At 50.0% G+C, this 23,557-nt stretch overlaps 20 protein-coding genes across 20 annotated transcripts; 11 read left to right on the top strand and 9 right to left on the bottom strand.

Annotated features, from left to right (window-relative positions):
* Positions 1–74: 74 nt before the first annotated feature.
* On the top strand, positions 75–1,232 carry OGAPHI_001209 (uncharacterized protein; the record flags this gene model as incomplete). Its single annotated transcript, XM_046201947.1, has 1 exon — positions 75–1,232. One exon carries the CDS (start codon positions 75–77, stop codon positions 1,230–1,232), a length of 1,158 nt encoding a protein of 385 aa, XP_046064119.1.
* On the bottom strand, positions 272–2,953 carry OGAPHI_001208 (uncharacterized protein; the record flags this gene model as incomplete). Its single annotated transcript, XM_046201946.1, has 3 exons — positions 272–556; positions 1,245–2,656; positions 2,914–2,953. 3 exons carry the CDS (start codon positions 2,951–2,953, stop codon positions 272–274), a joined length of 1,737 nt encoding a protein of 578 aa, XP_046064118.1.
* On the top strand, positions 1,324–9,671 carry OGAPHI_001204 (uncharacterized protein; the record flags this gene model as incomplete). Its single annotated transcript, XM_046201941.1, has 3 exons — positions 1,324–1,376; positions 1,731–2,135; positions 2,944–9,671. Coding segments are annotated over 3 exons (7,186 nt in total), but the record flags the coding sequence as incomplete, so codon positions are not given.
* Positions 3,880–4,482, bottom strand: OGAPHI_001207 (uncharacterized protein; the record flags this gene model as incomplete). Its single annotated transcript, XM_046201944.1, has 2 exons — positions 3,880–4,139; positions 4,434–4,482. 2 exons carry the CDS (start codon positions 4,480–4,482, stop codon positions 3,880–3,882), a joined length of 309 nt encoding a protein of 102 aa, XP_046064117.1.
* Positions 6,004–7,214, bottom strand: OGAPHI_001206 (uncharacterized protein; the record flags this gene model as incomplete). Its single annotated transcript, XM_046201943.1, has 4 exons — positions 6,004–6,307; positions 6,394–6,608; positions 6,716–7,082; positions 7,174–7,214. The coding sequence occupies 4 exons, from the start codon at positions 7,212–7,214 to the stop codon at positions 6,004–6,006; spliced, it is 927 nt and encodes a 308-aa protein (XP_046064116.1).
* Positions 7,290–7,547, bottom strand: OGAPHI_001205 (uncharacterized protein; the record flags this gene model as incomplete). Its single annotated transcript, XM_046201942.1, has 1 exon — positions 7,290–7,547. One exon carries the CDS (start codon positions 7,545–7,547, stop codon positions 7,290–7,292), a length of 258 nt encoding a protein of 85 aa, XP_046064115.1.
* Positions 9,672–10,115: 444 nt separating the features above from the next.
* On the top strand, positions 10,116–11,018 carry OGAPHI_001203 (uncharacterized protein; the record flags this gene model as incomplete). Its single annotated transcript, XM_046201940.1, has 1 exon — positions 10,116–11,018. The coding sequence occupies one exon, from the start codon at positions 10,116–10,118 to the stop codon at positions 11,016–11,018; it is 903 nt and encodes a 300-aa protein (XP_046064113.1).
* A 58-nt stretch (positions 11,019–11,076) lies between these two features.
* On the top strand, positions 11,077–11,763 carry OGAPHI_001202 (uncharacterized protein; the record flags this gene model as incomplete). The annotated part of the gene is made up of 1 exon (XM_046201939.1): positions 11,077–11,763. One exon carries the CDS (start codon positions 11,077–11,079, stop codon positions 11,761–11,763), a length of 687 nt encoding a protein of 228 aa, XP_046064112.1.
* A 12-nt stretch (positions 11,764–11,775) lies between these two features.
* OGAPHI_001201 (uncharacterized protein) lies at positions 11,776–12,840 on the bottom strand (the record flags this gene model as incomplete). The annotated part of the gene is made up of 1 exon (XM_046201938.1): positions 11,776–12,840. The coding sequence occupies one exon, from the start codon at positions 12,838–12,840 to the stop codon at positions 11,776–11,778; it is 1,065 nt and encodes a 354-aa protein (XP_046064111.1).
* A 55-nt stretch (positions 12,841–12,895) lies between these two features.
* OGAPHI_001199 (uncharacterized protein) lies at positions 12,896–13,990 on the bottom strand (the record flags this gene model as incomplete). The annotated part of the gene is made up of 1 exon (XM_046201936.1): positions 12,896–13,990. The coding sequence occupies one exon, from the start codon at positions 13,988–13,990 to the stop codon at positions 12,896–12,898; it is 1,095 nt and encodes a 364-aa protein (XP_046064109.1).
* OGAPHI_001200 (uncharacterized protein) lies at positions 13,251–13,965 on the top strand (the record flags this gene model as incomplete). Its single annotated transcript, XM_046201937.1, has 2 exons — positions 13,251–13,279; positions 13,575–13,965. 2 exons carry the CDS (start codon positions 13,251–13,253, stop codon positions 13,963–13,965), a joined length of 420 nt encoding a protein of 139 aa, XP_046064110.1.
* A 76-nt stretch (positions 13,991–14,066) lies between the features above and the next one.
* Positions 14,067–15,919, bottom strand: OGAPHI_001198 (uncharacterized protein; the record flags this gene model as incomplete). Its single annotated transcript, XM_046201935.1, has 2 exons — positions 14,067–15,047; positions 15,116–15,919. 2 exons carry the CDS (start codon positions 15,917–15,919, stop codon positions 14,067–14,069), a joined length of 1,785 nt encoding a protein of 594 aa, XP_046064108.1.
* A 107-nt stretch (positions 15,920–16,026) lies between these two features.
* Positions 16,027–17,097, top strand: OGAPHI_001197 (uncharacterized protein; the record flags this gene model as incomplete). The annotated part of the gene is made up of 2 exons (XM_046201932.1): positions 16,027–16,842; positions 16,918–17,097. The coding sequence occupies 2 exons, from the start codon at positions 16,027–16,029 to the stop codon at positions 17,095–17,097; spliced, it is 996 nt and encodes a 331-aa protein (XP_046064107.1).
* Positions 16,957–17,688, bottom strand: OGAPHI_001196 (uncharacterized protein; the record flags this gene model as incomplete). Its single annotated transcript, XM_046201931.1, has 1 exon — positions 16,957–17,688. The coding sequence occupies one exon, from the start codon at positions 17,686–17,688 to the stop codon at positions 16,957–16,959; it is 732 nt and encodes a 243-aa protein (XP_046064106.1).
* OGAPHI_001195 (uncharacterized protein) lies at positions 17,351–17,710 on the top strand (the record flags this gene model as incomplete). Its single annotated transcript, XM_046201930.1, has 1 exon — positions 17,351–17,710. The coding sequence occupies one exon, from the start codon at positions 17,351–17,353 to the stop codon at positions 17,708–17,710; it is 360 nt and encodes a 119-aa protein (XP_046064105.1).
* A 115-nt stretch (positions 17,711–17,825) lies between these two features.
* OGAPHI_001191 (uncharacterized protein) lies at positions 17,826–23,106 on the bottom strand (the record flags this gene model as incomplete). Its single annotated transcript, XM_046201926.1, has 5 exons — positions 17,826–18,525; positions 18,683–19,400; positions 20,007–21,484; positions 21,545–22,569; positions 23,023–23,106. The coding sequence occupies 5 exons, from the start codon at positions 23,104–23,106 to the stop codon at positions 17,826–17,828; spliced, it is 4,005 nt and encodes a 1,334-aa protein (XP_046064101.1).
* Positions 18,087–18,722, top strand: OGAPHI_001194 (uncharacterized protein; the record flags this gene model as incomplete). The annotated part of the gene is made up of 1 exon (XM_046201929.1): positions 18,087–18,722. One exon carries the CDS (start codon positions 18,087–18,089, stop codon positions 18,720–18,722), a length of 636 nt encoding a protein of 211 aa, XP_046064104.1.
* On the top strand, positions 19,436–19,879 carry OGAPHI_001193 (uncharacterized protein; the record flags this gene model as incomplete). Its single annotated transcript, XM_046201928.1, has 1 exon — positions 19,436–19,879. One exon carries the CDS (start codon positions 19,436–19,438, stop codon positions 19,877–19,879), a length of 444 nt encoding a protein of 147 aa, XP_046064103.1.
* On the top strand, positions 20,453–21,495 carry OGAPHI_001192 (uncharacterized protein; the record flags this gene model as incomplete). Its single annotated transcript, XM_046201927.1, has 2 exons — positions 20,453–20,538; positions 20,997–21,495. The coding sequence occupies 2 exons, from the start codon at positions 20,453–20,455 to the stop codon at positions 21,493–21,495; spliced, it is 585 nt and encodes a 194-aa protein (XP_046064102.1).
* On the top strand, positions 21,700–23,364 carry OGAPHI_001190 (uncharacterized protein; the record flags this gene model as incomplete). Its single annotated transcript, XM_046201925.1, has 1 exon — positions 21,700–23,364. One exon carries the CDS (start codon positions 21,700–21,702, stop codon positions 23,362–23,364), a length of 1,665 nt encoding a protein of 554 aa, XP_046064100.1.
* Between the last annotated feature and the right edge of the window lie 193 nt (positions 23,365–23,557).

Genomic DNA, 23,557 nt, shown 5'->3' with positions numbered 1-23,557 from the left:
AATTTTAAATAAATAAATATCCCTAGAGAAGAATAGGTATATTTCTATATTTCCCTCTTTTGCTTTGTTTGCCAATGTTCCCATATAAAGTAGACGCCGACGCAGTCAATGCGCGTCTAAACCAAATAGCTGGCGCTTATCAGCTTCCTAACGCTTTACAGGAGTCCAATGCCGTTCTTACTGCCGAATATACCCTTGATAACTACAGAAACTCCATCTTTTCCTCTTCTGCGAACCTGAGCGAGTCTCCGTCGTCGATGGACTACTCGAGTCAACCGACTCTTCTGGTTGGCCAGGGGATCACGGCCAATGACGGAATTTTGCTGAACTCGATCAACAAGGTTCCTTCGTACCACCTGTCTTCCAAAACGGACGACGTTGAACACCATACAACAAAGACAAAACATATTCTTAGTGGACTTGGAACCTCGGACTCGGTGTCGACTCTGGGGATCCATAACATCGGGTCGTCGTCGCTGAACAACAAACTGGTCCGCTTGCCCTTGAAAGGAGAAAACACAGACAACAAACAATGGTCTTTGGTGAACGGATTGCCCTACTACGATAAAGAGACGATCGACAAAGAGATTCGGTATTTGAACCAACGCAAAGCCCGCTCTTCCGCTTCGGGAACACAGTTTTCTGCAGAAATGAACGAAACCATAGACGACGTTGAGTATCTCCACGGAGCAGTGATACTGAACCAGTATTTGAATAATAAACGGTTGGTTAGAAATTATCAGTGGTTGATGTACTATAAGGAAAAGAGAGGAGGCCACAAGCTGGGAGACGCCATCAAGTCGAACGACAGCATCAAATTCCAGTCTGTTCAACGATTCCAGAAATCGATGGAGCGCAAGATGAGACTTCAAATGGAACGCAGAAGAAGAGAACTGGAAGGTATGCCACAGCTGTCCGAGGAAGAGCTAAAGAACAATGAAGAAGAAGAAGAAGACGATATTGAGGTGGAAGGTCCACGGTTCCAATCAATTGACATTCCGGTGAATCTCACCAAAGAACTGATTATAGAGAAGGTGTTACCAATCGACGAGAAAGAACTCATCCAGGCTCAAGATAGACTATATGGTATTCAAAATTCCTATCAAATGCTACAAGATGCCAAACAAACAGACGGGATTATTCATTCAAAGCTGCTCCGGCTGAGAAGAAAACCCAACCCCAATGCTCTTGGGTATTCCAACATCCGGTCTAAAAAACCACCGTACGCCTAAAACCTAGAGCACTTTCGCATGTTTGATATCGTTTCTGAGTTTGTACACCAACAGTGTCATGACAATTAACAGACCAACCACAGGCATCAAAATGAATCTGACTGCGGAGGTGAACTTGTTGAATTTGGACTCGAAATCCGACTCGTAGTTAGTTCCACGGTTGGTTTGCGAGTAATAGTCCTGCAACTTGTTGAGTTTGTCGTTGATACTTTGGTGGTTCTGGGATTGTCCTTGGAAATGTGTGTTGAACGAAACAAATCTGTCGTCAACCAGCTCCAGCAGCTGGTTTTGTCTGGAAATCAATTGCTTCAACGAGTCATACTTGGAATTGAGCTCATCTGTTTGTTTCAAAAGGGCCTGGTACTGTTTCTCCATCTGGCTGTTTATTGTGTTGTGCTTGTCCGTCAGGGCCTTGACCGATTTCGACACATCAAACAGTTGTTTTTGGAGAACGTGAGGAGTTGACTGTTGTTTGATGAGATTCTCCAGTTTGACGAGCTGTTCGGTTATTGAGCTCGAGTCTGTGTTCGATGCCGACTTTGCTGCCAATTTCTTGCGCAGTTTCTCTTGGATCTTTTGCATTTCTGCTGCGGTCAAGGTCTTGTCGGACTTGATGACGGGGCCGTTTTGGTGCTTGGCAAACAGTGATTCTGAAGGGTCGACTTTCATCGAGCTGATCACTGTGTTGAAGAACTTGAACATGAAAACCTCGAACTGCTCTGTTTTCTGGATGTTTTTCGGAGCAGAAGCTGTGAGTCCGATCTTTGCGTTTTTCAGGATCGAGTCGAGGTTGATTGCCGTTGTCTCAAAGAGCAATTTATTGTCACAGGTGATTTTGAGCCAATTCTTCTCGTACGCGACCTTCAACGTCGAAGGCACCTGCGAGTCCTGGAAACTGTGTGTGTAGGCTCCGAGATAATCGTTGGAAATGTCAATTTTTTTCGATCCGTCGTTCAGATACACTCTCAGAACGGGACCGAGGTCGATATCGTTGGCGTCCAGCGTGATCTGAAGACCCGAGTACTGGGCTGGGCCTCCGAAGTTCGACGCGTCGGAACCAGGGTTCGAGTCGATCAGCCAGAACGAAAAGCCTGCTCCTGTTGGACCGTACGATCCAATCGATCGAAGTGTGAGATGGACAGAAAAGCTGTCTGATTGGACGGTGTTTCTGGACCAAATTGCGCCCTGATACAGACCTTCTTGGTTTTTGGACGCGATGGAAGGAGTTGGGGTCAAAACAACACGGCCTTCGTCCACTTCGATCTCGCCAGAGTATTGCCATGTCGATTGGAGATCAGCAAGAGACTTGACGTTGACTAGGTCGGGAAACGAAAGCTGGTTTACCACCGAGCTAGACTCCTCTGACGACAAAGCATGACCAGAATGGGCCGCACAATGCTGCAAAAACACAAAGAGCCAGACAACTGAATAAAGAAGCATTAGGTGAATGTTTTGGAAAACAGCACAGCCCAGAATTATATGGGCAAGTTCGCTCGTAACCTTTTTTTTTTCTCTTTATTGTTGCCCGTTTTTTAAGATGGCAGCGTTTCGACGAACAAAAAGAGTGGGAAAAGTTAAATAAGTTATAATTTACAAGAACAACACCGGCTTTTTGTTAAGTACTATCTTTAGGCTCAAAGATTTCCACGCAGAGATCTAATTGGTTGAACCCCCACCATACATTCCGACCAACCAATTGATTTCTCTTTAGACGAATTCATAGCCTTGCCTCAAATTCCCAAGTGACATCGAACAATTTGCCAGGCTCAAGGGCCAATAATACCAAGGCATCGTCGCCTTTCAATAGTACCCCGTCTCTTTCCTCACTGTTAAAAAGAGCCCCATTAGCAGCAATCGACTCGTTGATTCAATCCCCGTCGGAATCAATTGATATTACTGTTGTTCAGATCAACTCCATCATTGAGTCTCATCCAGATACTTTGTTGGATTCCTTTACCAAATATTTACTAGACATTATTTTTGTCGATCCAAATAGCAGTCAATCTTCACGCGAAATTGCTATTCGAACTCTCAAAGACCAAATACAGATCCACGTTTTCCCAGACGGTGTTGCTATCAAATCTTTTGCATCTTGTGTCTGTGAATTTTTAGACTCTGTCGATAATTGTTCTTTGACTAGTATCTTAGAAAAAACAGGTATTACCGGATTCTTTGCAGTTTTCGCCACACTTGCAATCGAAGCATACTTTACTTCCAACAAGTCAAGCACCTCAAAAGACCTATCCACCCAATTCGCTCCAGTTTACCGTGAAAGTTTACCGGGATTAGTGGACCATCTTAATCAACTTAAATCAAACAGCAATTTAACTGAACCACAGGCTCTTTCATACGGACACTTCCTTGAATATTTTCTAGAATCCAAGGTTTTCACTGCTCCTCACAAATTATTGATCATCGATTATCTGACCACCATCCTAGACCGTCACGATAATTCAATTCTGAATAGATTGATTCACTCTGGAATTCAAAACTATTACAAAGACCTAAGCAAAATGGAGTTCAGACAAGTGCTCGAACATTTTGAGCCTTCTAAATTGTTGCCAAACAAAATGCTTTCAGACCTATTGGGCGCACAGTCCCCATCGTCGTTGGATGATGCAGTCGCTCTCATATTGAGCGAAGTGCTCTATCCAGGCTCGCAGAAACTTTGCGGCCAATATGCAGACCCAATCACAGCATTGACACCCTCCAGTGTCCCAGAAGCAACAGCCAGAGGTGCGCAATTAGCCACCATTCTCGGCAGATTGAAGACCCAGCCAAACTGGCAGGACGTGTTCAATCTCGTTTTCCAGAAAACAGCAACGGCAACATCAATGACCCAGGCATCTCTATCGGGACTATTATCATCATTAGGTAAAGACAACCTGATTGATCTTTTCCTCTTCACTGCATGCAAAACATCCAACCCACAATTGTTGAAAGATCTGCTAATTCAACTCAATTCTCTTGATCCAAACCAAGGTGCTATTAATTTGTTTGAGCATAAGCTAGAACCAGTTCTTTCAGCAGAAGTGAACTCTAGAAACCTCCTTCTCTACTTCAAGTCCATCGTCAAAGTGGAAGTGAAAGCAATTGCACTTTTGCAAAATGAAAAGATTAATGACAGCATAGTTAGCAACATTTTTGCTAGAGATTACAGAGCCGCACCAGAGTACATTGTGTTGGCTTGTCTATACATACTGAACGACGAGCCAGAGGCCAAAGAGAACGACCTGATCATCAACATCATGCAGAATTTTGTTGTTTCTCTTTTGGATGTCAGCTCTCCATACCTAGGAGCCATTTTCACCAAGTTCGAAGAATTCAATCCCGTTGAGCTCGGAAAACTTCTTGTGAAGTACTATGAAGTCAGAAAGACCACAGACTCAATTCATAAGATAGCCAGCCTTACTGCTTCGTTCAAGCGGGATACCGTGATCATGTCTATTCTTTCAAACTCTGGAGACTTCAAAGATGCCTTTTCGTTTGCTATCATCTTTTCCCAGTATGGTTGGAAGAGATTCCAGGAGTTTGTTTTGACCCAACTCGATAGAAACATTGCCGTGGTTGCAGGAACAATCATTGATTTCATGGAAAGCCAAGCCACTTTAGAATACGAAAGTGCCCAACAGGGCCATAGACTTGGTAAGTCTTTGAATCTTGAAACCGTTTACTTCTTGATGACCACCTTGGGAAATAGACAGATTCCAACTGACTTGTTTGAGAAATTCAGAAATTTGCAAGCTTTGTGCCTGCAAGCATACCCAAGACTCATTAACTTCGGACAAGGACATGATAACGCCATTTTGATGAACAGCTCAACCAACACGTTCTCCATTGATGTCGAGAAGGAGATGAAAGTGTACTATCAAAAGATGTACAACAAAGAGATCGAGATTAAGGACATAATCAACATGCTTCAGAGACTCAAGGTCAGCGATAATCCTCACGACCAAGACGTGTTTGCATGTATGATCCACTCTCTTCTGGACGAGTACAGATTTTTCCCAGAGTACCCAGTTGATGCGTTGGCCACCACTTCTGTTCTGTTTGGAAGTACTATTTTGTTCAGACTTGTGGAAGGTCCTGCCCTTTCGATTGCATTGAGATACATTATAGATTCTGTGAGACAACCTCCAGAAAGCAAGATGTTCAAGTTTGCTATACAGGCATTGTACTCATTCATGAAACGGCTGGGCGAGTTTCCAAAGTTCTGTGCCATGATCAGCGAGGTTCCAGCTCTCCAAAGCCAACCCCAATTATATGAGGCTTGTAAAACAATTGCATCAGGGGGATCGTTACCAATAGTTTCGCCTCAATCTACAACTGCCAGTGTTTCTACTCCTCGTGAAAAATCGAAGGAGCTCGATCCATCGATGTTTGTTTCGAAGTTTGCATCTATCCAAGTTCCTGTTGACATTTTGAATGATGTCAGACAGGAGACTCCAGCCAGTGAAGTTTTGGACAGAGTTCTTTTCATGGTGAATAATCTTACTGATGACAACGCAACATCTCGTCTTACTGAGCTGAAGGACCTGTTGGCTTCCAAGTATTTCGAATGGTTTTCGAACTATTTGGTCAACCAAAGAGCAAAGTTGGAGCCTAACTACCACTCGTTGTATGGAAAAATTGCAGAGTATTTCGATTCCAGTTTGTTTGATGCTCATTTATTACGTGCAACTTTCCAGCAAATTGTCTTACTTTTGAACAAAGCAAGAGATGCTGGAGACAGCGAGGACACTGCTGATGCCTTGTCATCCACTGAGAGATCTCATTTGAAGAATCTTGGTTCCTGGCTCGGAAGATTGACATTGACCAGAAACAAGCCTATCCAGCACAAGTATTTATCTTTCAAAGGATTGTTAATTGAGGCATTCGACCACAAGAAATTGGAAATTGTCATTCCATTTGTTTGCAAAGTGTTGGACCAGACGAAATCATCTAAGGTGTTTGAATACCCAAGTCCATGGTTGGTTGGTATACTGCAAACATTGAAGGAACTGTACGACGTTGCCGGATTAAAGTTGAACCTGAAGTTTGAAGTCGAGGTTGTTTGCAATTCATTGAAGGTCGAACTCAGCTCTATCGAGCCATCGACTATCATCAGAAACCACAAACCAGGTGAACTTGAACGCTTCATTGAGTCGCAGAAGATGATTACCAAGTTGGCGAGAATGTCTCTGGATGATCAGAAGAACGTTTCCCATAACCTGGGAGGTGTTTCACTTCCTGGTATGGGCCAGTCTGTGTTGGCACCTCCTCAGGCCGCCCAACAGCAACTGAACGTTCTTCAACAGTTGCAGCAGCAAAGATTGTTGGCTGCTGCTCAGCAACAACAATCGGAACTTCCAGGTGCACAAGCCTCTTTCGACTCTCCTGCAGCAGGTCACATTTCCACTGCCAACCAAGCTCCTCAACCACAGCAACAAACTTCTTCTTTCGAGAGTTTGAACGGAAATTCTGTGTTTGTTACTCATCCAAACCTCAGACGTCTGTTTCAGTTCGCAATCACCAAAGCAGTCCGTGAGATCTTGCCTCCTGTTGTCAGCAGAACCAACTCTGTTGCATTGGTGACCACCAAGTCGCTCGTTTTGAAAGATTTTGCGTTTGAGGTTGACGAGCTGAAGCTTAGAAAGGCATATATCAACACTGTCAGACACCTCTCCGAGTCTCTCACTCATGCATCGTGTAGAGACTTGTTGAGAGAAAACATTCAGCTCAACTTGGACCAATACATCAGTTCTTTGGGACAACAGATCGATCCTGCTATTTTGGAAGACCTGCCAAGAGCAATTAATGACAACTTGGACTTGGCTTGCTCGATCATCCAAAAGGCAGCCATGGAGAAATCTGTTCAGGATCTTGACGAGATGATGCTACCATCCATTGCTTTGAGAAGACAATTTAGAGACTCCAGACCAGATCAGGCTTTCTGCGATACTCAGCATGCTTCCAGATACTCCATGTCTCTTCCTGACCCATTGGGAATCAAGCCTAACGGAGTTACTGCAAAACAATTTACCATCTACAACGAATTTGGAAAACCAAAGAGTGCTATTAATCCATCTGGTATCCCATCTTCGATCTCAACTCCAGCTGGTGTTGCAGCTGGTGTTGCGAATGAGGCTGTGGCGACTCCTCCTGCTCTGAACGCTGGTGTTGACCAAGCTGCTTTGGCACAGAGAGTTCTGCAAATGCAAGCACAAGCCCAGGCTCAGAGATTATCTGGCACTGCACAGGCTCGCCCAACAGGTGTTCCAGACCCTGCAGCACAGATTTCGGTTGACCAGACACAAAAGACCTTGGAGCAATCATTCTTGTATATCCAACAGCTTTTTGAGGCTATTGTCAAGTCTACCGAAGAGAGCCAGGATAAGGAGATGCATCTGAGAGAGATCTCTGTCGACAATCCACTGAGAAGCTATCTTGCGGATCTGATCCAAATTTTGAGCCGATTGAACCATAACGAGTTGCAGATGAAGTTTGCTCAGTTGATCATGAACGCTTTGTTCAGTGCACCAAATACCAACCAATTGCTAATTGAGGCTCTGATTTTCCTCTTGGACAAGTCTTGTGAGCTTTCGTCTTATGTTGCCAAGTTCGTCACTACTTGGCTGATCAACTCCGAGGACGTTAGAAAATACAACAAGAAGATCATGGGTTCTTTGGTGCAAGTTGGAATGATTTCTTTGAGTGATCTCGACTTGAGCATTTCCAGAGCACTGGCTTCCAAGAAAGACGAACAGATCTTGACTTTCGCGAGTGAGTTTGCCACGTCTCTGATCTTTGGAGCTACTCCAGTTGCTTTGAGATCTGACTTCCAAAACACGATTTCCGCCATCCAATCTTTGGACAATGGAATCATTAGCAAGAATACAGCTGCTCAAGAGCTTTTAAAACGGTTGGATGGAAAGACCGAGCTGAAGGGCGAGAACTTCAAAACTTTGATTTCCGATCCATCCAAGTTGAAGGACTATTTTGCGTATGTTTTTGCGGAATGGGTCAAGCTGCAAAGATTTGGCGATTCTTCCAAGAAACTGCATCTGGACTTTTTGAATGGTCTTTACGACCAAGGTATTCTTTCCAAGCCTGACCAATTCGTTCTGTTCTTCACCACTGCCATGGAGATGTCAGTGCTGTCATTTGTTAAGGAGAGTGACAACTCCAAGAAATTGGCTGTTGAGTCGTACACTGCGATCGATGCGTTTGCTGAGCTGTTGATACAACTGATTGTCATTCAGGAAGACCACTCTTCTTCAAGATTAAACTTCTTCAAGTCTGCACTTTCTGTGGTGCTGCTTGTGTTTGCACACGATCACGAGATGAACAAGGCAAACTTCAATGAGAGACCGTACTTCCGTTTTTTTTCCACCTTGCTGTGCAACTGGAACTCGTTGAACCACGGCGGATTCACGTCTGTTGCTGATGACGAGGGAGACGTGAAGAAACTCAAGAACTTCCATGTGAAGTTCTACCAGACCCTTGCCGACTTCTTCCTTGCCTTGCAGCCGGATGCCTTCCCAGGCTTCACGTTTGCATGGGTGTGCCTGATCTCGCACCGGATGTTCTTGCCTGTGATTTTAGAGCTCGAGGAGGATGCAGAGGTGAACAAGGCCAAGTTCGCCTCGTTGCTGGTGTCTCTGCTCCGGTTCGAGAGCATCTACGTGAAGGACAGCTACGTTTTGGAGGCGGTTTCTGTGGTTTACAAGGGAACGTTGCGGGTGTTTGCCGTGTTGTTGCACGACTTCCCCGAGTTCCTTGTTGAGGCCGCGAACGTGCTTGTGAGTGCGATGCCTGCGTCGTTTGTGCAGTTGCGGAACATTGTTCTTTCTGCTGCACCACGGCGCCTGGAGATCCCAGATCCGTTCCAGCCTGGACTCAAGGTGGACAGACTGCCGGACATCATTATATCGCCTCCTGTGATGGGGGCTCCTGGCCAGCTGCTGCAGGAGAAAAACGTGAAGAAGGTAGTGGACACGTTTTTGCGTGTTCCGTCTGCTGCGACAGCCAAACAGATCATCAGTGCGCTTGAGCTTGCCGAGCCTGTTGCGGAGGCCGGGATCGGGTTCAAGAGCACCAAGTACAACACGAAGCTGATCAACGCGCTTGTGTTGTACGTGTGCATGGGAGCGATGGACGAACGAGTGAAGAACGGTCTTTCATTCAACCCGAAGTCGACACATGTGACAATTTTGAGCTCTTTGATGCAGGAGGGTACTGTTGAGTTGCAATTTTTGCTTTTACAGAGCATTGCCAACAACCTGCGGTATCCGAACGCCCACACACACTGGTTCAGCTGCGTGATACTACAATTTTTTGGGTCCAGTACGTTGTGGGGACAAAACCTGGCCAATGTTCAGCAGCTGATCACCAGAGTGTTACTGGAGCGGATCATCTGCAACAAGCCTCATCCGTGGGGGCTTTTGGTGACGTTCACGGAGCTGTTGAAGAACAGCGAATATGCGTTCTTTGACCTGCCGTTCACCAAGAATAGCGTTGAGTTTGAGCGGCTGTTCAATTCTCTACTGTTGTACATTAAGAACTCGCCAAGTGTGTGAGTTATATATATTTTCTTTTGGATTATGTAAGGGAGAAAAAAGTTGGAAAACAAATATATATATAAGCCTCTTGTTGATGTTTTCTACACTTCGACGTCGATTGGCGCGCAACTCTGAGGACGAGAGCGACGATCCGTTCAAGGAGACCGGGTCGCAGGTTAGCAAAAGCCGGCGGCCGCCCAACACGGCGTTCCGCCAGCAGCGACTCAAGGCGTGGCAGCCGATCCTTGTTCCCCGGGTTGTTTTACCGTTGCTTGTGCTTGTGGCGGTGATCTGTGCGCCCATTGGGATTGGGTTCTTGCTCACCACGTATAGCATCGAGAAGATGGAGGTGAATTACAGCAAATGTGCGGAATTGGCCGGCAGCAGTTTCAGCGAGGTGCCGTCCAAGTATGTGAACTACCACTTTAAGGGCGGCAAGTCGTCGAAAGTTGAGTGGAAAAAGAGCATTACGGAGGACTCGAGCGTGTGCACGGTGCAATTTGAGGTTCCTGGAGACATCAAGGGCCCGATCTACCTGTACTACAAGCTGACGAATTTCTACCAGAACCACCGCAAGTACGTGGAGTCGTACGACTGGCAGCAGCTGCGCGGGAAGGCTGTGGAGCACGACGCGGTCAACAGCAAGTGCGACCCAATGCGGTACCGAGACGGCAAGATCGTGTATCCGTGCGGGCTTGTTGCGAACTCGATGTTCAACGACACGTTTTCGAGTCTGAGTGCGCAGTCTGGCGACGACTACGAGTTCAGTTCCGAGGGCATCGCGTGGAGCTCGGACCTGTCGCTGTACCGGGAGTCGCAGTACGATGTGGCGGACATCGTGCCGCCGGAGAACTGGATGCAGAGGTATCCGAACGGGTACACCAAGGCGGACCTGGCTGCGCTGGCCAAAGACGAACGGTTTATGAACTGGATGAAGACGGCTGCGTTGCCGTCGTTCATGAAGCTGTACGGGCGGAGCGACACGACGCTGAAGCAGGGCACGTACGCGGTGGACATCGGGCTGAACTACGAGGTTGCGATTTTCGGCGGAACAAAGTCGGTGATTTTGTCCACGTCGAGCGTGCTTGGGGGCCGGCATCTGAGTCTGGGTATCTGCTATTTGATTGTGGGCGGGCTGAGCGTGGTGTTCATGCTGGCGTTTTTGGTGAAACACCTGTTCACGCGCAAACAAACGGACCATGCGTTTTTGGACGGGCTCGCTGGCCAGGAGCGCGAGGTGTTGTAGATAGTGGAAATAAAATAACTTTGACTGCCAAATTTTAGCGTCAAGAAAAACAACCCTCATGTCCCGGGTCAAAAGAATCGCTAAGGAGCTCGAAGACGTCAAGAAGGACGCTCTTTCCGGCGTGACGCTGACGTTGGTGGAGGAAGACGACCTGTCGCACCTGAAAGGCACGTTTATTGGGCCTCCCGGCACGCCCTACGAGGGCGGACTGTTTGAAGTGGACATCCAAATCCCGGACGCGTACCCTTTCAAGCCGCCTTTGATGAAGTTCGACACCAAGATCTACCACCCGAACATCTCCTCGCAAACAGGGGCCATTTGCCTGGACATCTTGAAAGATGCGTGGACCCCCATTTTGACGTTGAAGTCGTCGCTGATTTCGCTGCAATCGTTGCTGCAGTCGCCCGAGCCAACCGACCCGCAGGACGCCCAGGTCGCGAAGGTGTACATGAGCGACCCTAAGAAGTTTGCCGAAACAGCAGCCAGCTGGACCAAGATCTACGCCCCGAACGACAACTACCAGCCGTCCAAGACCAACTACGACGAGTTTGTGCAGCAATCCAAGGTCCAGGACCAGGACGAGTGCGCCAAGTACGGCATCGAGCGCGCCACCGTGCAGATCTTCGAGGACATGGGCTTCCCGAAGGACAAGATCATCGGTGCGCTGCGCAAGCTCAACCTCAAGAAAATCCGCGTCGACGACGTGCAGACGCAGCAGTCGGTTTTGGACGAGATTCTTCATTAGTTAATACACACTCTACTTGCCCACCTTGCGGAACCCGTCGTCGCTCGAGCCGTTCGAGCCGTTGGGACCGTTCGGGCCGTTCTTGGCCTTCTTCTTCTTCTTTGTAGCGGCCGGAGCCAGGTCTTTTTTCGCCCGCGGCTCCAGCTTGATGTCCACGCCCTTCACGCTGATCGTGCCCGTCTTGATCGCCTTTTTCTGCGACCCCTGCTCCGTGAAGTTCACCAGAGCAATCATCCGGTCGATCTTGCACAGATCAACGTGTCCAAAGCTCTGCTCCAGCTTCTGTTGCAGCTCCTCCTCGCTGATGCTGCCGGTCACTCCCTTCACGTAGATCGGGTACACCACCTGGCCCTTCTTGTTCACCATCTGACTCTTGTGCTTCTTGGGCTCCTCTTTGATCTCCTCCTTGGTCTCCTCCTTCTTCTCCTCCTTCTTCTCCTTCACCTTCTTCTCCGGCTTGTCTGCCTTGGCCTTGGCCGCCGCAAACGCGATCTGGTCCGCCCAGCTCATCGGCTTCGACGACTCGTACTCGTCCTCGTCGCCCAGCCCCGTCTCGGGCGTGGTGTCCTTGCTCTCCACGGAAAACACCTCCTTCTCCACGCTCTCAGGCGACTCCACTGTCTCCGGCTCCGGCTCCTCGTAAACAGCGTCCACGTCCGGCACAAACGCAAGCACGTCGCTGTACACGTCGTAAACGCTCCGCTTCACCGTCGGTACAAGCAAAAACGTGTGCGAAAACCGGAACGCAACAGGCTCTGTGTCGTGGACCGGCCCAGGAACAAGCTCGCCAACACAAACAATCAAGATCGACTCCTGAAACGACTTGGTCGCCTCGATCGTCTGGATCATCACTTTCGCCCCCGCCAGCGCCGACCGTCCCCAGTACTCGCGGATCTGCTCTCCTCCTTCAACACCTATAGCCTCCCCTCCAACGGGGTCCCGGAAGTCTGCGTGGCGCAACGTCGCCCCCTTCGCGTACACCTGGTACAGGTTCTCGGTCCCCGAGTGCACCAGGTTGTAGTAGTACTCGATGAACGCAATGGCCACCCGGTTTGGGTCCTGGTCAATGTCGGACATGAACAAAATAAAGAAAAAAAAATATATTAAATGGCCATTTTTTTTCGTTTTTCAGTCATCTATTTAAATACATCATCTTCTGTTCCGGCGTGAATTGGGCCTTGTCGTCCACAAAGCCCCAGATCTGGTTGCTGAGCGCGGCCAGGTCCTTGTCCCCCACCAATCGCCGCATCTCCCAGAAACAAAGGTGGGTCAGCATCGACTGGCCCCCAACTTGCAGCAGGTTGTGGTTCACGTTGCGAATCACGCCCAGCTCCTCCGCCAGCGTCTCCAGCGACCGCGTCTTGTGCGCCCCGCCCAGTCGCGTCACAGAAACGTACTTGATATCGTAGAACGTCGGGAAGTACAGCGACAGCCACTCCTCGAACTCCTCCTCGCACATCGGCATCGCACGGTTGATCAGCAGCGAAATGATAAACCCAAAGTCGTATCCCGCGTGGTAGCTCACCCACACGTTGTCCTTCATCAAACACAGCCCGCTGTCGGTCAGGGCCTGCGCAAACTCAAACACATCTATGCCAAACTCCTTGAGTCTGCTGAAATTAAGTCCGGTCGTGATTAGCGACTCCACGCTCTCGCGACTGAACATCTCCGCGTCCAGATCGAACCGGAAATTAAACTGCCACGTTGACGGAACCCCCTCCGGACGGCGTCCATCCTTGTCGCTAAGCGTGATTCCTATCTGGATCAGGTTCAACAGGTCCGCATTCGAACGAACCGTCTGGTAATGGTAGTCTTTGGTCGACCGAAACGACCCAATTGGCCGCGCCACAATCCCTGCAAACTCCGTCGAAACACAAATGTAGTTGTACCGCTCAGCAAGCTCTCGTAACACCATCATCTCGCTCTCCAGGTTGTCCTTCCACACCTCCCGCACCATCGGCTGGGCCTGCACGGGCTGCGGCTGTTTCTGGATATGCTGCTGGCTCAGTCTCTGCGCCGCCAAAACCGCCTGCTGTTGTTGGACCTGCTGTAGAAGCTGCTGCTGCTGCTGCTGTTGAAGCGTCGCCGCAAGAACCTGCTGCTGGATGCTGCGGTTGTGCACCTGTGGCGACATCATCGAGCCCACCTTCTGTGGCGCAGCCATCTGGCCCGGCTCCGCGTTGTTCAGAAACTGCGACATGAACCGCATGTTCATCTGATTCGCCATGGTTTGTTGGTTTTGGTACTTTTTTTTTCCCTACTGAAATCGTTTATTATATAAACACCCGTGCACCGCAAGAGGCTCACACCTTCTGCTTCTTTGGTAGCAGGTCGTGCTCCTGCTCGGCCTCGTACTCGGCCTGCTCGGCGGCCTCTGCGCGCTCCTCCCGCTCCGCGCGCTTGCGCTTGTACCCGGCCTTCTTGTCCTCGCCCGTGCGCTCCTCGGTGTCCTGCGGCGGAGCCACAAACCACGGGATCTTACCACGGTTGAAGTCGGTGATCACCTGCTTGGCCACCCCGGTCTCGTCTGGCTCGCCGCCCTTCAGCAGCCGCCCGTTCTTGCGCGCAAGCAGCTCGATGAACTCGGTCGAGTTGTTCCAGCCCTTGATCTCGTACGTTCTTTCCAGGTGCTTGCGTTCGCACTTGGCCAGCAGGTCAGGAATGAACTGTTCTGGGTTCGAAACGTGCTCCACCCGCACCACGCCACGGAACAAGATGTCCGACTCGGTGTCCTTTGTGGACGGCGGCACAATCCCCGGACAATCGATCAAAAAGATCCGTTTCATCAAAGTAATGTACTGCCAAACCTTGGTCTCTCCAGGAATAGGAGCCACCATGCAAACCTTCTTCTTTCTGAGCGTGTTGATAATACTGGACTTTCCTGTGTTTGGGTACCCAATGAACCCAACACTGATCTGTTTTCTGTCCTGGTGCAGCACCGAAAACTGACGCAAAAGCTGGATCAACGAACCTTTACCAAAAGAATTGGTGATACTCGCGTGGAATGCAAGAGTCGGATAGTCCTTGGAAAGATGCTTCACCCATGCAGCCTGAAATGTTAGTAAAGGAAAACAGCTTGCTGTTGTTCGAATGTAGGGTCTTTTACTACGAAAAAGCCATGTCTCAGACTCGTTCAACTCATAAAGTCCCAAACCACCAGGGCGTTGGCTCCAAAACGGAGCACAACAGGCTACCGCGCCATTCCAAAACGAAATAACGCAGTAATTGGCGAAATCAATCTCCCAAAGTTGTAACAGACAAACCATATTGACAAATAGAACGTCCTGACAAAAAACTTTGGTGTCCTGGTGCCATTCAAACAACGTCGCAAACGGAAAAATATAATACTTACAGCAACCCATGTGGGAACCAAATCGCACTTGTTCAACACAAAGATCAGATGCTTGTGAGGACACTCCTTCTTGATGTACTGTTCAACAGACTGACACCGTGTTCCCAGCGGATCACGAGCGTCGAGAACGTGTATCACCACGTCGGAAGAGTCAATGACTTTGTATAATTCGTTCCAGATTCTTTTTGATTGACCTTTGGAGAAAATGAACTCCTTGGCCTCTGCGCTAAATTCGTCAGTATCCACGCCGCCCATCAGTCCAAGAGTCGCATTGAGGTCCTGTTTCTCCTCGAACTTGGTCTGGTCGTCGTTAGTGGCCTGAGCCAGTTCTTCCAACGACCCGGCCACGGCAGCTGGTTTTTTGCGCTGGGCTTTTGGCCCAAACGTCTTCTCAAACGACTCTGTTTCCAGAATCCGCGCGCTCGGCGACTCCGCGGTATCTTTCTCGTCCAAAAGTGACATTGGCAGTTTATTTCTTTTTAACAAGACAGTGTACGAGTCGTCTTTCTTGTCGCCCATGGCTTCTCTGAAATGCGACAGGGCGTCCTGGGCAATCACCCTAGTGTTGCCGAACCACCGTCTGTTTGGATCGACTCTTGCCGTTGGGGCCTTGGTGTCTTGCAAATACGCAGCCTTAATCACCTCTCCCTTGGCATTTCTAACGGCCTTTCCTCCCTTGTACATGTTCAGATGTTTCACCTTCTTGGCGTCTCTGTAGAAGTTCTCTCCCTTCACCCTAAGGTTACCATCCCGCAGGTCGTTCTGACGAACTCTGCGGGCCTTTTCTGTTTTCCCGGTAGCCATGATCAATTAGTAGGGGGATAAAATTTTTTTAGGGCCAGAGAAAAAATTATTAGCTAAAGAAAAAAAAAAAAAATAATAATTACATAAGCCACTCGCGTTTGATAAAGATGGGTCGTCCAAGGATCCAGTTCTCGCCGTTCAAGTACCCGAACCTGCGCAAGTCCGACTCGGCAGGGACGCCTGATCTGGGAGACTCGCCTCCGAGCTCGGGGACTTTTTCTGTTTCGAAAGCTCCGCTCAAATTGCAAGGGACCGGGCCGTTGCACGCTGGCACGCCTGTTCGCAAGGAATTGGTGGCCGACCTGGACGACGACGTCCGGCTGGACGGGTCCGACAGCGACGCGGGCAGTTACAACTATGACGAGTATAATTCGAGCGTGATGTCGCCGGTGAAGCTGCCAGAGACTCCTCCGCAGCACGAGGACGGGCTGGAGCTGCAGCGGGTGGAGGAGCCGATCGTGGACATCAGCAGCGAGTTCGAGGACTCGGAGGACGAGCGGGGGAAGGAGAAGGTGGAGAGTTTGTTGGTGGAGGAGTCGGTCAAGGACGATGTGGACGCAGAGGCGACGATTCTGCGAGTGACCGATTTCGTGGAGAAAAGACGCCGCGAAAAGGCGGAGAACCCGTCCGTGGAGCCCGAGCAGGCGGCATCAGAGCAGTTCAAGATACAGGAACACACAGAGCCAGAAAGGACGGAGCCAAGCGAGTCAGAACAGTCAGAACAGTTGAAACAGTCACCGCGGCCAATCGAGCCAAGCCAGCCGAATGAACCCGACCTGTCCCACGAGTGGACGGAGCGATGGTCCAAGAAGCAATGGGCGCATCTGTCACGGTATCTGCGTCTGTATCGGGCAACCAAAAACAAAAAGTTACTGGCTCCTGAAAAACTCGAAAGAGAGTTCCATTGCACGGCAGAAGAGGTCGTAGCGCGCAGCGAGGTGCTCTCCCGGTACGCCAAGGTGCGCAAGATCACACGCAGACGTGTATAATATGTATAGTACGATGGTATCATTGTTATATTTAGAGCTCCTAAACTATCAATTCTGGTCGGTTATGTAGGGAATGTTGATTCTAACTCTGTGACTGTACGGCAACTTTGGGATCACAACACACAAACAAGCCACCAGGTTGACCACAAACAGATTGATATCGTAATTGGAGTAGTGAGTGGAGATTAAAAACAAGGCCACAGGCACACCCATGAGGAATTTCTTAACAGGAGTATACTGGTCGCCATTATCGATCTGTTCCCACATGGTGAGGTTATCGTACGCTCCGTTGTTGAAGTCGAACGGCGTTCCCTTAATCTGATGGAACATGATATACGAACCAATAACATAGGTGACGTTGGTCAGAGTCCAACTCCATTCGTTGTTGAACATCGGAATGAGGTCGTAGAACACCTTAAGCAGTATTATTATCACGATATGGATGATCCAAGCGCCTTTAAAATGGACCCAGTTGGCGTTCATGTTGGACTGGATGTCCTGGTCTTGTTTTGTATCAAACGTCTCCGGCTCGACTTTGGAGATCAACGACGACGACCGCCTGCGACGGTGGTCCTTGGTGGCGTGCGACGTCGTGGGAGACACGGTGAGTCGTTCTGGCGACGACGGGGTGGGAAACGGCTCAACATTCATCTTGGAAGGAACAATTAAGAGTGAAAGAGAATTTATTGCGCCAGGCGTCGATAAGACCCGCGCCTGCGTCGATCGGCGTGCCGACTGCAAAATAGCAAGGGCCAGCATTCGGGTCGAATTGGGGCCCATACTCGGTGATGGCGGCGTGTGACGGCTGTTACAGTACACATTAGCATTACTTAAAGTCTCTGTGTGGAATTCCCCGTGCTGCTGCTGCCGCTCGCTAAAATTAACCGTACAGGGCGGTCCCTTGCATACCCAACCGTTTAACGACGTCTTCTCTTGCGCGTGCCAAACTCCACCTCCTCCGGGCCCTTCAGATACACGTCTCTGTAGTACTTGAGCTGGTTGATGCTCTCGAGAATGTCGCTTCTTGCTGTGTGTGCCCCGATCTTGTCTGGAGTGTACTCGTTGACCGTTGGGTTGTGTCTTCTGGCCATCTCCATGATCGACGACACGTCGATGATCCGGTACGTGAGGTAGTTGGTCACTTTGGGCATTTCTTTGCACAAATACTGTCTGTCCACATGGACGCTATTTCCGGCCAAAATCCCCACTCCTTTCGACATGTAGCGGCCCAGGTAGTCTGTGAGCTGTTGTTGGACCTGGTCGACCGTGTTGGAAGACTCGATCACCTTCTGGGTGAGTCCCGAGTCGCCGTGGTGCGATGTACACCACTCGTCCATCTGGTCCATTCTTTCCTTTGGGTAGTGAACCACGGCCTCGTAGCCGGTCTCGTCGATCAGCCGGAGGTGTTTGTCGGTGATGAGACAGCAGACCTCTATGATATGGTCGTTCTGGAGGTCGAGTCCGGTCATTTCACAGTCGACCCAGACGATGGGCAACAGATGGTCGTATTTGCCGTTGACGGGCTCCAACGGTTCGAGCTGCGGCACGGCCGGCGTTTTGGGCTTGAGGATTCCGCTGAGACTGAACATCGATTTGCCGAATCCGGTGCTGTACGGTCTTGCAAGGGAGAATGTCCTGAGACTTGTTCGGAGCATATTTTTTTAGAAAATTATTTGGTGGGTTTACTGGGGGTGGGGGGAGCGGAAAAGCTTTATCGCAAAGTGGCGATCTTCAATACTCTTTATCGCGCAGTCGCTATCCCCACTCAAGCTACACACCCTCTGTCTTTTCGGCCACCAGCGCAGACTCGTTGATGCCCGTGACCGGCATCGTCTCCAGCACCACGGCGTTGTTCTGCAGCGACAGGTTCAGCAGGTTGCTGAATGCGTTGGCAGACGAGTCCGGGATGCGCGCGGTGTCGGTGTCTGCGGTGGGGGCGGCCAGCGCGTCGCCCGTCTGCAGCAGGTACTGGTGGCCGTTGGACGGCGAAAACGACGGCAGATGTTGTAGCTCGCCAATGGCGTTCCGTAGACTGAGCACGCTGGCGAGAAACCGACTCGACAGCACCGCGTGCGTCACCGGGGCCATGTACACGCTCGACCCGATGATGTAGTAATCGGCAAGCGTGTCTGTTTCTGTCTCGGACGTTCTGTTTTGTTTGCGGATGATCCAGAAGTCCGGCTCGCGCACCATGGCGATCACGAACTCGATCCCACGCATCTTGCGCAGGTCCTGCAACAGCAGGTCGTACGGCTTGTTGTAGAAGTTTGTGTCTGTGAACTGGTTCTGCATCTTGAGCACCTGGTTATTGGAGGTTCTATCGAAGAACGGCGACTGGGAGAAGTACTCCAGCACGTTGTCTGTGCGGAGACCAAACGCATTGACCCATTCGGGCGAGCGCCATTGCAACTCGTCCAGGTTGTCGAGAGACATGGGGAAGAAGAAAAGACACGGATTTTCCAATGGCAGAGAGGTGAAGAAAAAAAAATAACCTGAAAATTCGACACCAGTTATGTTTCGGTTATCGATGAACTTTGTGCGCTCGTACGCAACCAAGAGCGTGAAGCCGAGCGTTCCTGCTCCGAGTGCGTCGGTTCCCGACGTGGGCACGTTTCTGGCGAAAATCGGCCGCGGAACGTCCGAATACACAGACACCTTTGGCAACGACTGGACAAAGTTCTGGAAAATGGGGTCGAGTCAGATGAAAGAGCAGGGACTCGAGCCGCGCGCCCGCAAGTACATTCTGGACTGGCAGGAGCGGTACAGAAAGGGTGTTGAGCCGGTGGAGATTTCGCGCGGCGTGAAGAAGAACGGCGGAGAACGTAAGAGAAGAATCTATTTGGCCGAAAGACGGCTCAAAGACCTAAGAGAACTGGCCCAACTGAAAAGACGGTTCAAGATTAAGAACAACCTGGAAAAGAGAAATAGAGATCGGTTCGAAAAGCTCCACGAAAAACAGAGCCCTGTGTAAATAGTATATAACCGTCAATTGATAGCTCCCGACGCCCGGTACTTTTCCACGATCTTCCAGTACTTTCCCTTGGTGCGCTTGCGCCAGTACTCGCCCGTGTATATCATCACGATGAACGTGCCGATACAGAACAGACAGATGAATGCGGAAGCCACAAAGCAGTTTTGGAGACCAACGTTGGTGACAAACGGCGTGATACCGTAGTCCATGGCGAAGTTCATCACGTTCCGGATCACAATCACCACGGTGATAGCACTGTAGGTCATTTCCTCGTAGCAGTCCACGATGTAGGTGACCGACGAAACACAACCAATGGTACATAGACCGGCCATGAGTCCGAGCCCAAAAACGACTCCAAACCAGTGGATTCCCTTGGCAGCACCGACTCCCCACAAAATCAGCGACACCGGGCCGAGAATCATGTACGGAACAAGCACCCAGAACCGGTCCTCTGCCTGCGACATGCCTTTGTTCTTGCGGGCGAACCAGATCTTGATGTAGTCGGTGGACCAGCCAGCGTAGGGGTAGATGATGAGAGCAAAGATCACGGGCGACACGTAAGCCAGACCGCACATGGCGGGCGAGAAGTTGTACGGCTCGCCGCCCAACACCAGTGCCTCGGTAGCGTTCAACACAGAGTACCAGAATAACGAGGCCCCGTACAGGAACCCAGCGTAAAGCACGGCAGGGAACTGGGCCATGTAGAAAGCGCCCATGAAATGGTCCTTGAGGTTATTTTTTGGGTTCACGCCGTACGTGAGCGACAGTCTTTGCCAGAACGTTCTTAGCGGCACGTCTTCCATGGTGACTACCTCGACATTGGCGTGAGTTTTCTCGCCAGAAGCATAATCTTCACTGACGGCTCCACTAGGATGACGGGGCTTGAAGTAGTTGGATTCCTCAAGGAAGAAGAACAGAAACACGAAACACACCGCGTTGAAGATACACGCGAGCCACAGCACCCATTTCCATCCCAATGAGTCGTTAATAAAACCTGCCACCATTGGAGCCAGATAATTCGACCCAAACAGAGCAACACTGTAAACCCCCATATAGGTTGCTCTTTCGTGCTCGAACCAAACGTCACCCACAGAGATCTCCGGCAACGACTCACCAGGAGCCTGCAAGATTCCACAGAGGATCTTGGCGGCAATCCATTGGCCGTTACCCTTGACATAGGTAAGCCAGAGATTGAAACCCAGAGAACCAAGCGTAGACACCAAATAAACGGGTCTTTTTCCGTACTGTTGGGCCAGCGGCATCAACAGCAGGTTTCCCAGACCAAGAAACAAAAAGAAGTAACCAGTACCGTTGTTCAAGTCCGAAAGACTAATTCCACTGTAGTCGGAGATTTCCGTGAGAATGGAATAAATACAACACGACGGAATACCACCGCCAAACACGAAAACCACCAAACAGAAGGCGTGCATCAACTTGCGGCCTTTGCTCCAGTTAAGCGGGTCGTTGGGGTCGTTGGACGGCTCGGGAATCAGCACGATTCCCGTCTTGGTTTCAGCCACATGGGCAGACTTGTCCAGATCAACAAGGTGAGAAGTTCCGGGAACAGCAGAGTAGTCAATTTCACGCATGGGGTTGCTGGATGGTCTAACTGGTAGTTATATAGCGCTGGGCTTATCAATAGGCGAGTCCGATTACTGAAAATACGTCCAAGTCTCGCGTGATAACAAGTTGATCCCGGCTTTATCAGTTACCGCTTTGGGAACAAAAATTCGGGTATCAGATAACTTTTCTGATATGAAGGGGTTTGGTATTGGCGTATTTAAACCACAGTTAGTCCACCAATTGTGGGTCCATTCACCATGAACCTTACTCTTTACGGACCTTACACCAACGACACCGAGAACCCTGCTCTTTTTGAGACTTTCAAGCCGAAAATCGAGGCGTACAACAAGAAATTGGCCGACAATATCTTGGACGAGTACAAGCTCCCGGAGGACCTTATCCCCACCGAGCTTGGACTCGACGTCACCCCGATTGCCAAGAAGTTCTTGTCCAAGGAAGAGTTCGCCATCACGGAGACCACCGCCACCAAGCTGGCTTCCGAGATTGCTTCCGGAAAACTGACTGCTGTTGAGGTGTTCAAGGCCTTCGCCAAGCGTGCAACCGCCTGCCACCAGCTCGTAAACTGCGCCATGGAGCTCTTCATTGACGAAGGACTCGAGAGAGCCAAGGAGCTCGATGAGTACTACCAAAAGACCGGCAAAACCGTCGGTCCTTTGCACGGGCTCCCAATCTCCATCAAGGAGCACTATGCCTATAAGGACAAGGTCACCCACGCTGGATACGTTGGTCTGATCGAGAACGTCACCACAGAATGGTCGCACTCGGCCAAACTGTTGCTGGACGCGGGTGCTGTCTTCTATATCCGGACAACAGAGCCACAGAGCTTGATGCACCTGTGTTCCCGTAACAACATCACCGGTGTGTGCAGAAACCCTTTCAACACGAACCTCACGTCTGGAGGCTCGAGTTCCGGCGAGGGTGCCATCACCGCGTTCAAGGGCTCTGCGTTCGGCCTGGGCTCCGACGGTGGAGGGTCCATCAGAGCCCCGGCAGCGTTCTGCGGCGTGTGGGGTATCAGATGCACGGGCGGAAGAAGTCCATTGTTGGGCATGATGACTGCGCACTCGAGTGGCCAGAACGACGGGTTCCCTGTTGTTGCCGGTCCGCTGGCCAACTCGCCGGAAGACTTGGAGCTCGGCTTGAAAGTGCTGCTGAACCAGCCGTGGAAAGACGACTCGTCCTTGCTTCCTATGCCGTGGAAAGACGTGCCGCTTCCAAAAGTTTCGGACTTGACCATCGCCATCTGCTACGACGACGGAGTTGTCAAGCCAACTCCACCAATGATCAGAGGACTAAAATATGCAGCCAAGCAACTCGAAGCAGCCGGCGCCAAAGTCATCGAATGGGATGCCTTGAATGTGCTGGAGGTTGTCCAAGCCGTTCACCATGTCTATAATGCAGACAAAAATGCGGCTCAGAAGAAAGAGCTTGCTGCTTCCGGAGAGCCTATTGTTCCGCTCACGTACAATTGTTTGGAGTTTGGATGCGGCGATAACGGTATCTCGCTTGTTGATTCGTGGAAAATCGCACAGTTCAGAGATGAACAACGCAACCTGTACCTCAAGACAATGAACGACAAGGGCGTGGACTTCATTTTGATGCCAACGTACTGCAACGTGGCACCAAAACCAGACACCTGCCATTATTGGGGATACACCTGCATGTGGAATTTCCTGGATTTCCCAGGTGTCATTTTCCCTTCGGGACTTAGAGCAGACCCAGCTGTAGACGTTCCTGACTTTTCGGAACCAAGATCAGAGATAGAGAAGTATGAGCACGACTTGTATAATACTGCTCCGGAGGATTTCAAGGGAGCTCCTATTTGCCTGCAGCTGATTGGCAGACGGTGGTTCTGTGAGGACACCCTCAAGGCGGCAGAAGCTATCAGTGGTGTGCTTTGAGTCTGGGCGGATTTATAGTCTTATCAAAATTTTTTAGCCTCCTCTTATCGGACCGTCTTATCAGGATGAAGATAAAAACCGTCAGGTGTATATATTCTGGAGTGAAATTCAAATCTGCCGATTATTATGCCTATGAATTTGGCTGCCGCCAGAAATAACCGGTCTCGTCGTGGATGTCTAACTTGTAAGTGAG

Source organism: Ogataea philodendri (genome assembly GCF_020536065.1).
Source record: "Ogataea philodendri strain CBS6075 chromosome Unknown scaffold4, whole genome shotgun sequence".
In the NCBI taxonomy this organism is placed as follows: Eukaryota; Fungi; Ascomycota; class Pichiomycetes; order Pichiales; family Pichiaceae; genus Ogataea; species Ogataea philodendri.
The sequence above is the reverse complement of the archived record's forward strand: the minus strand, read 5'-3'. Positions and strand labels throughout refer to the sequence as shown.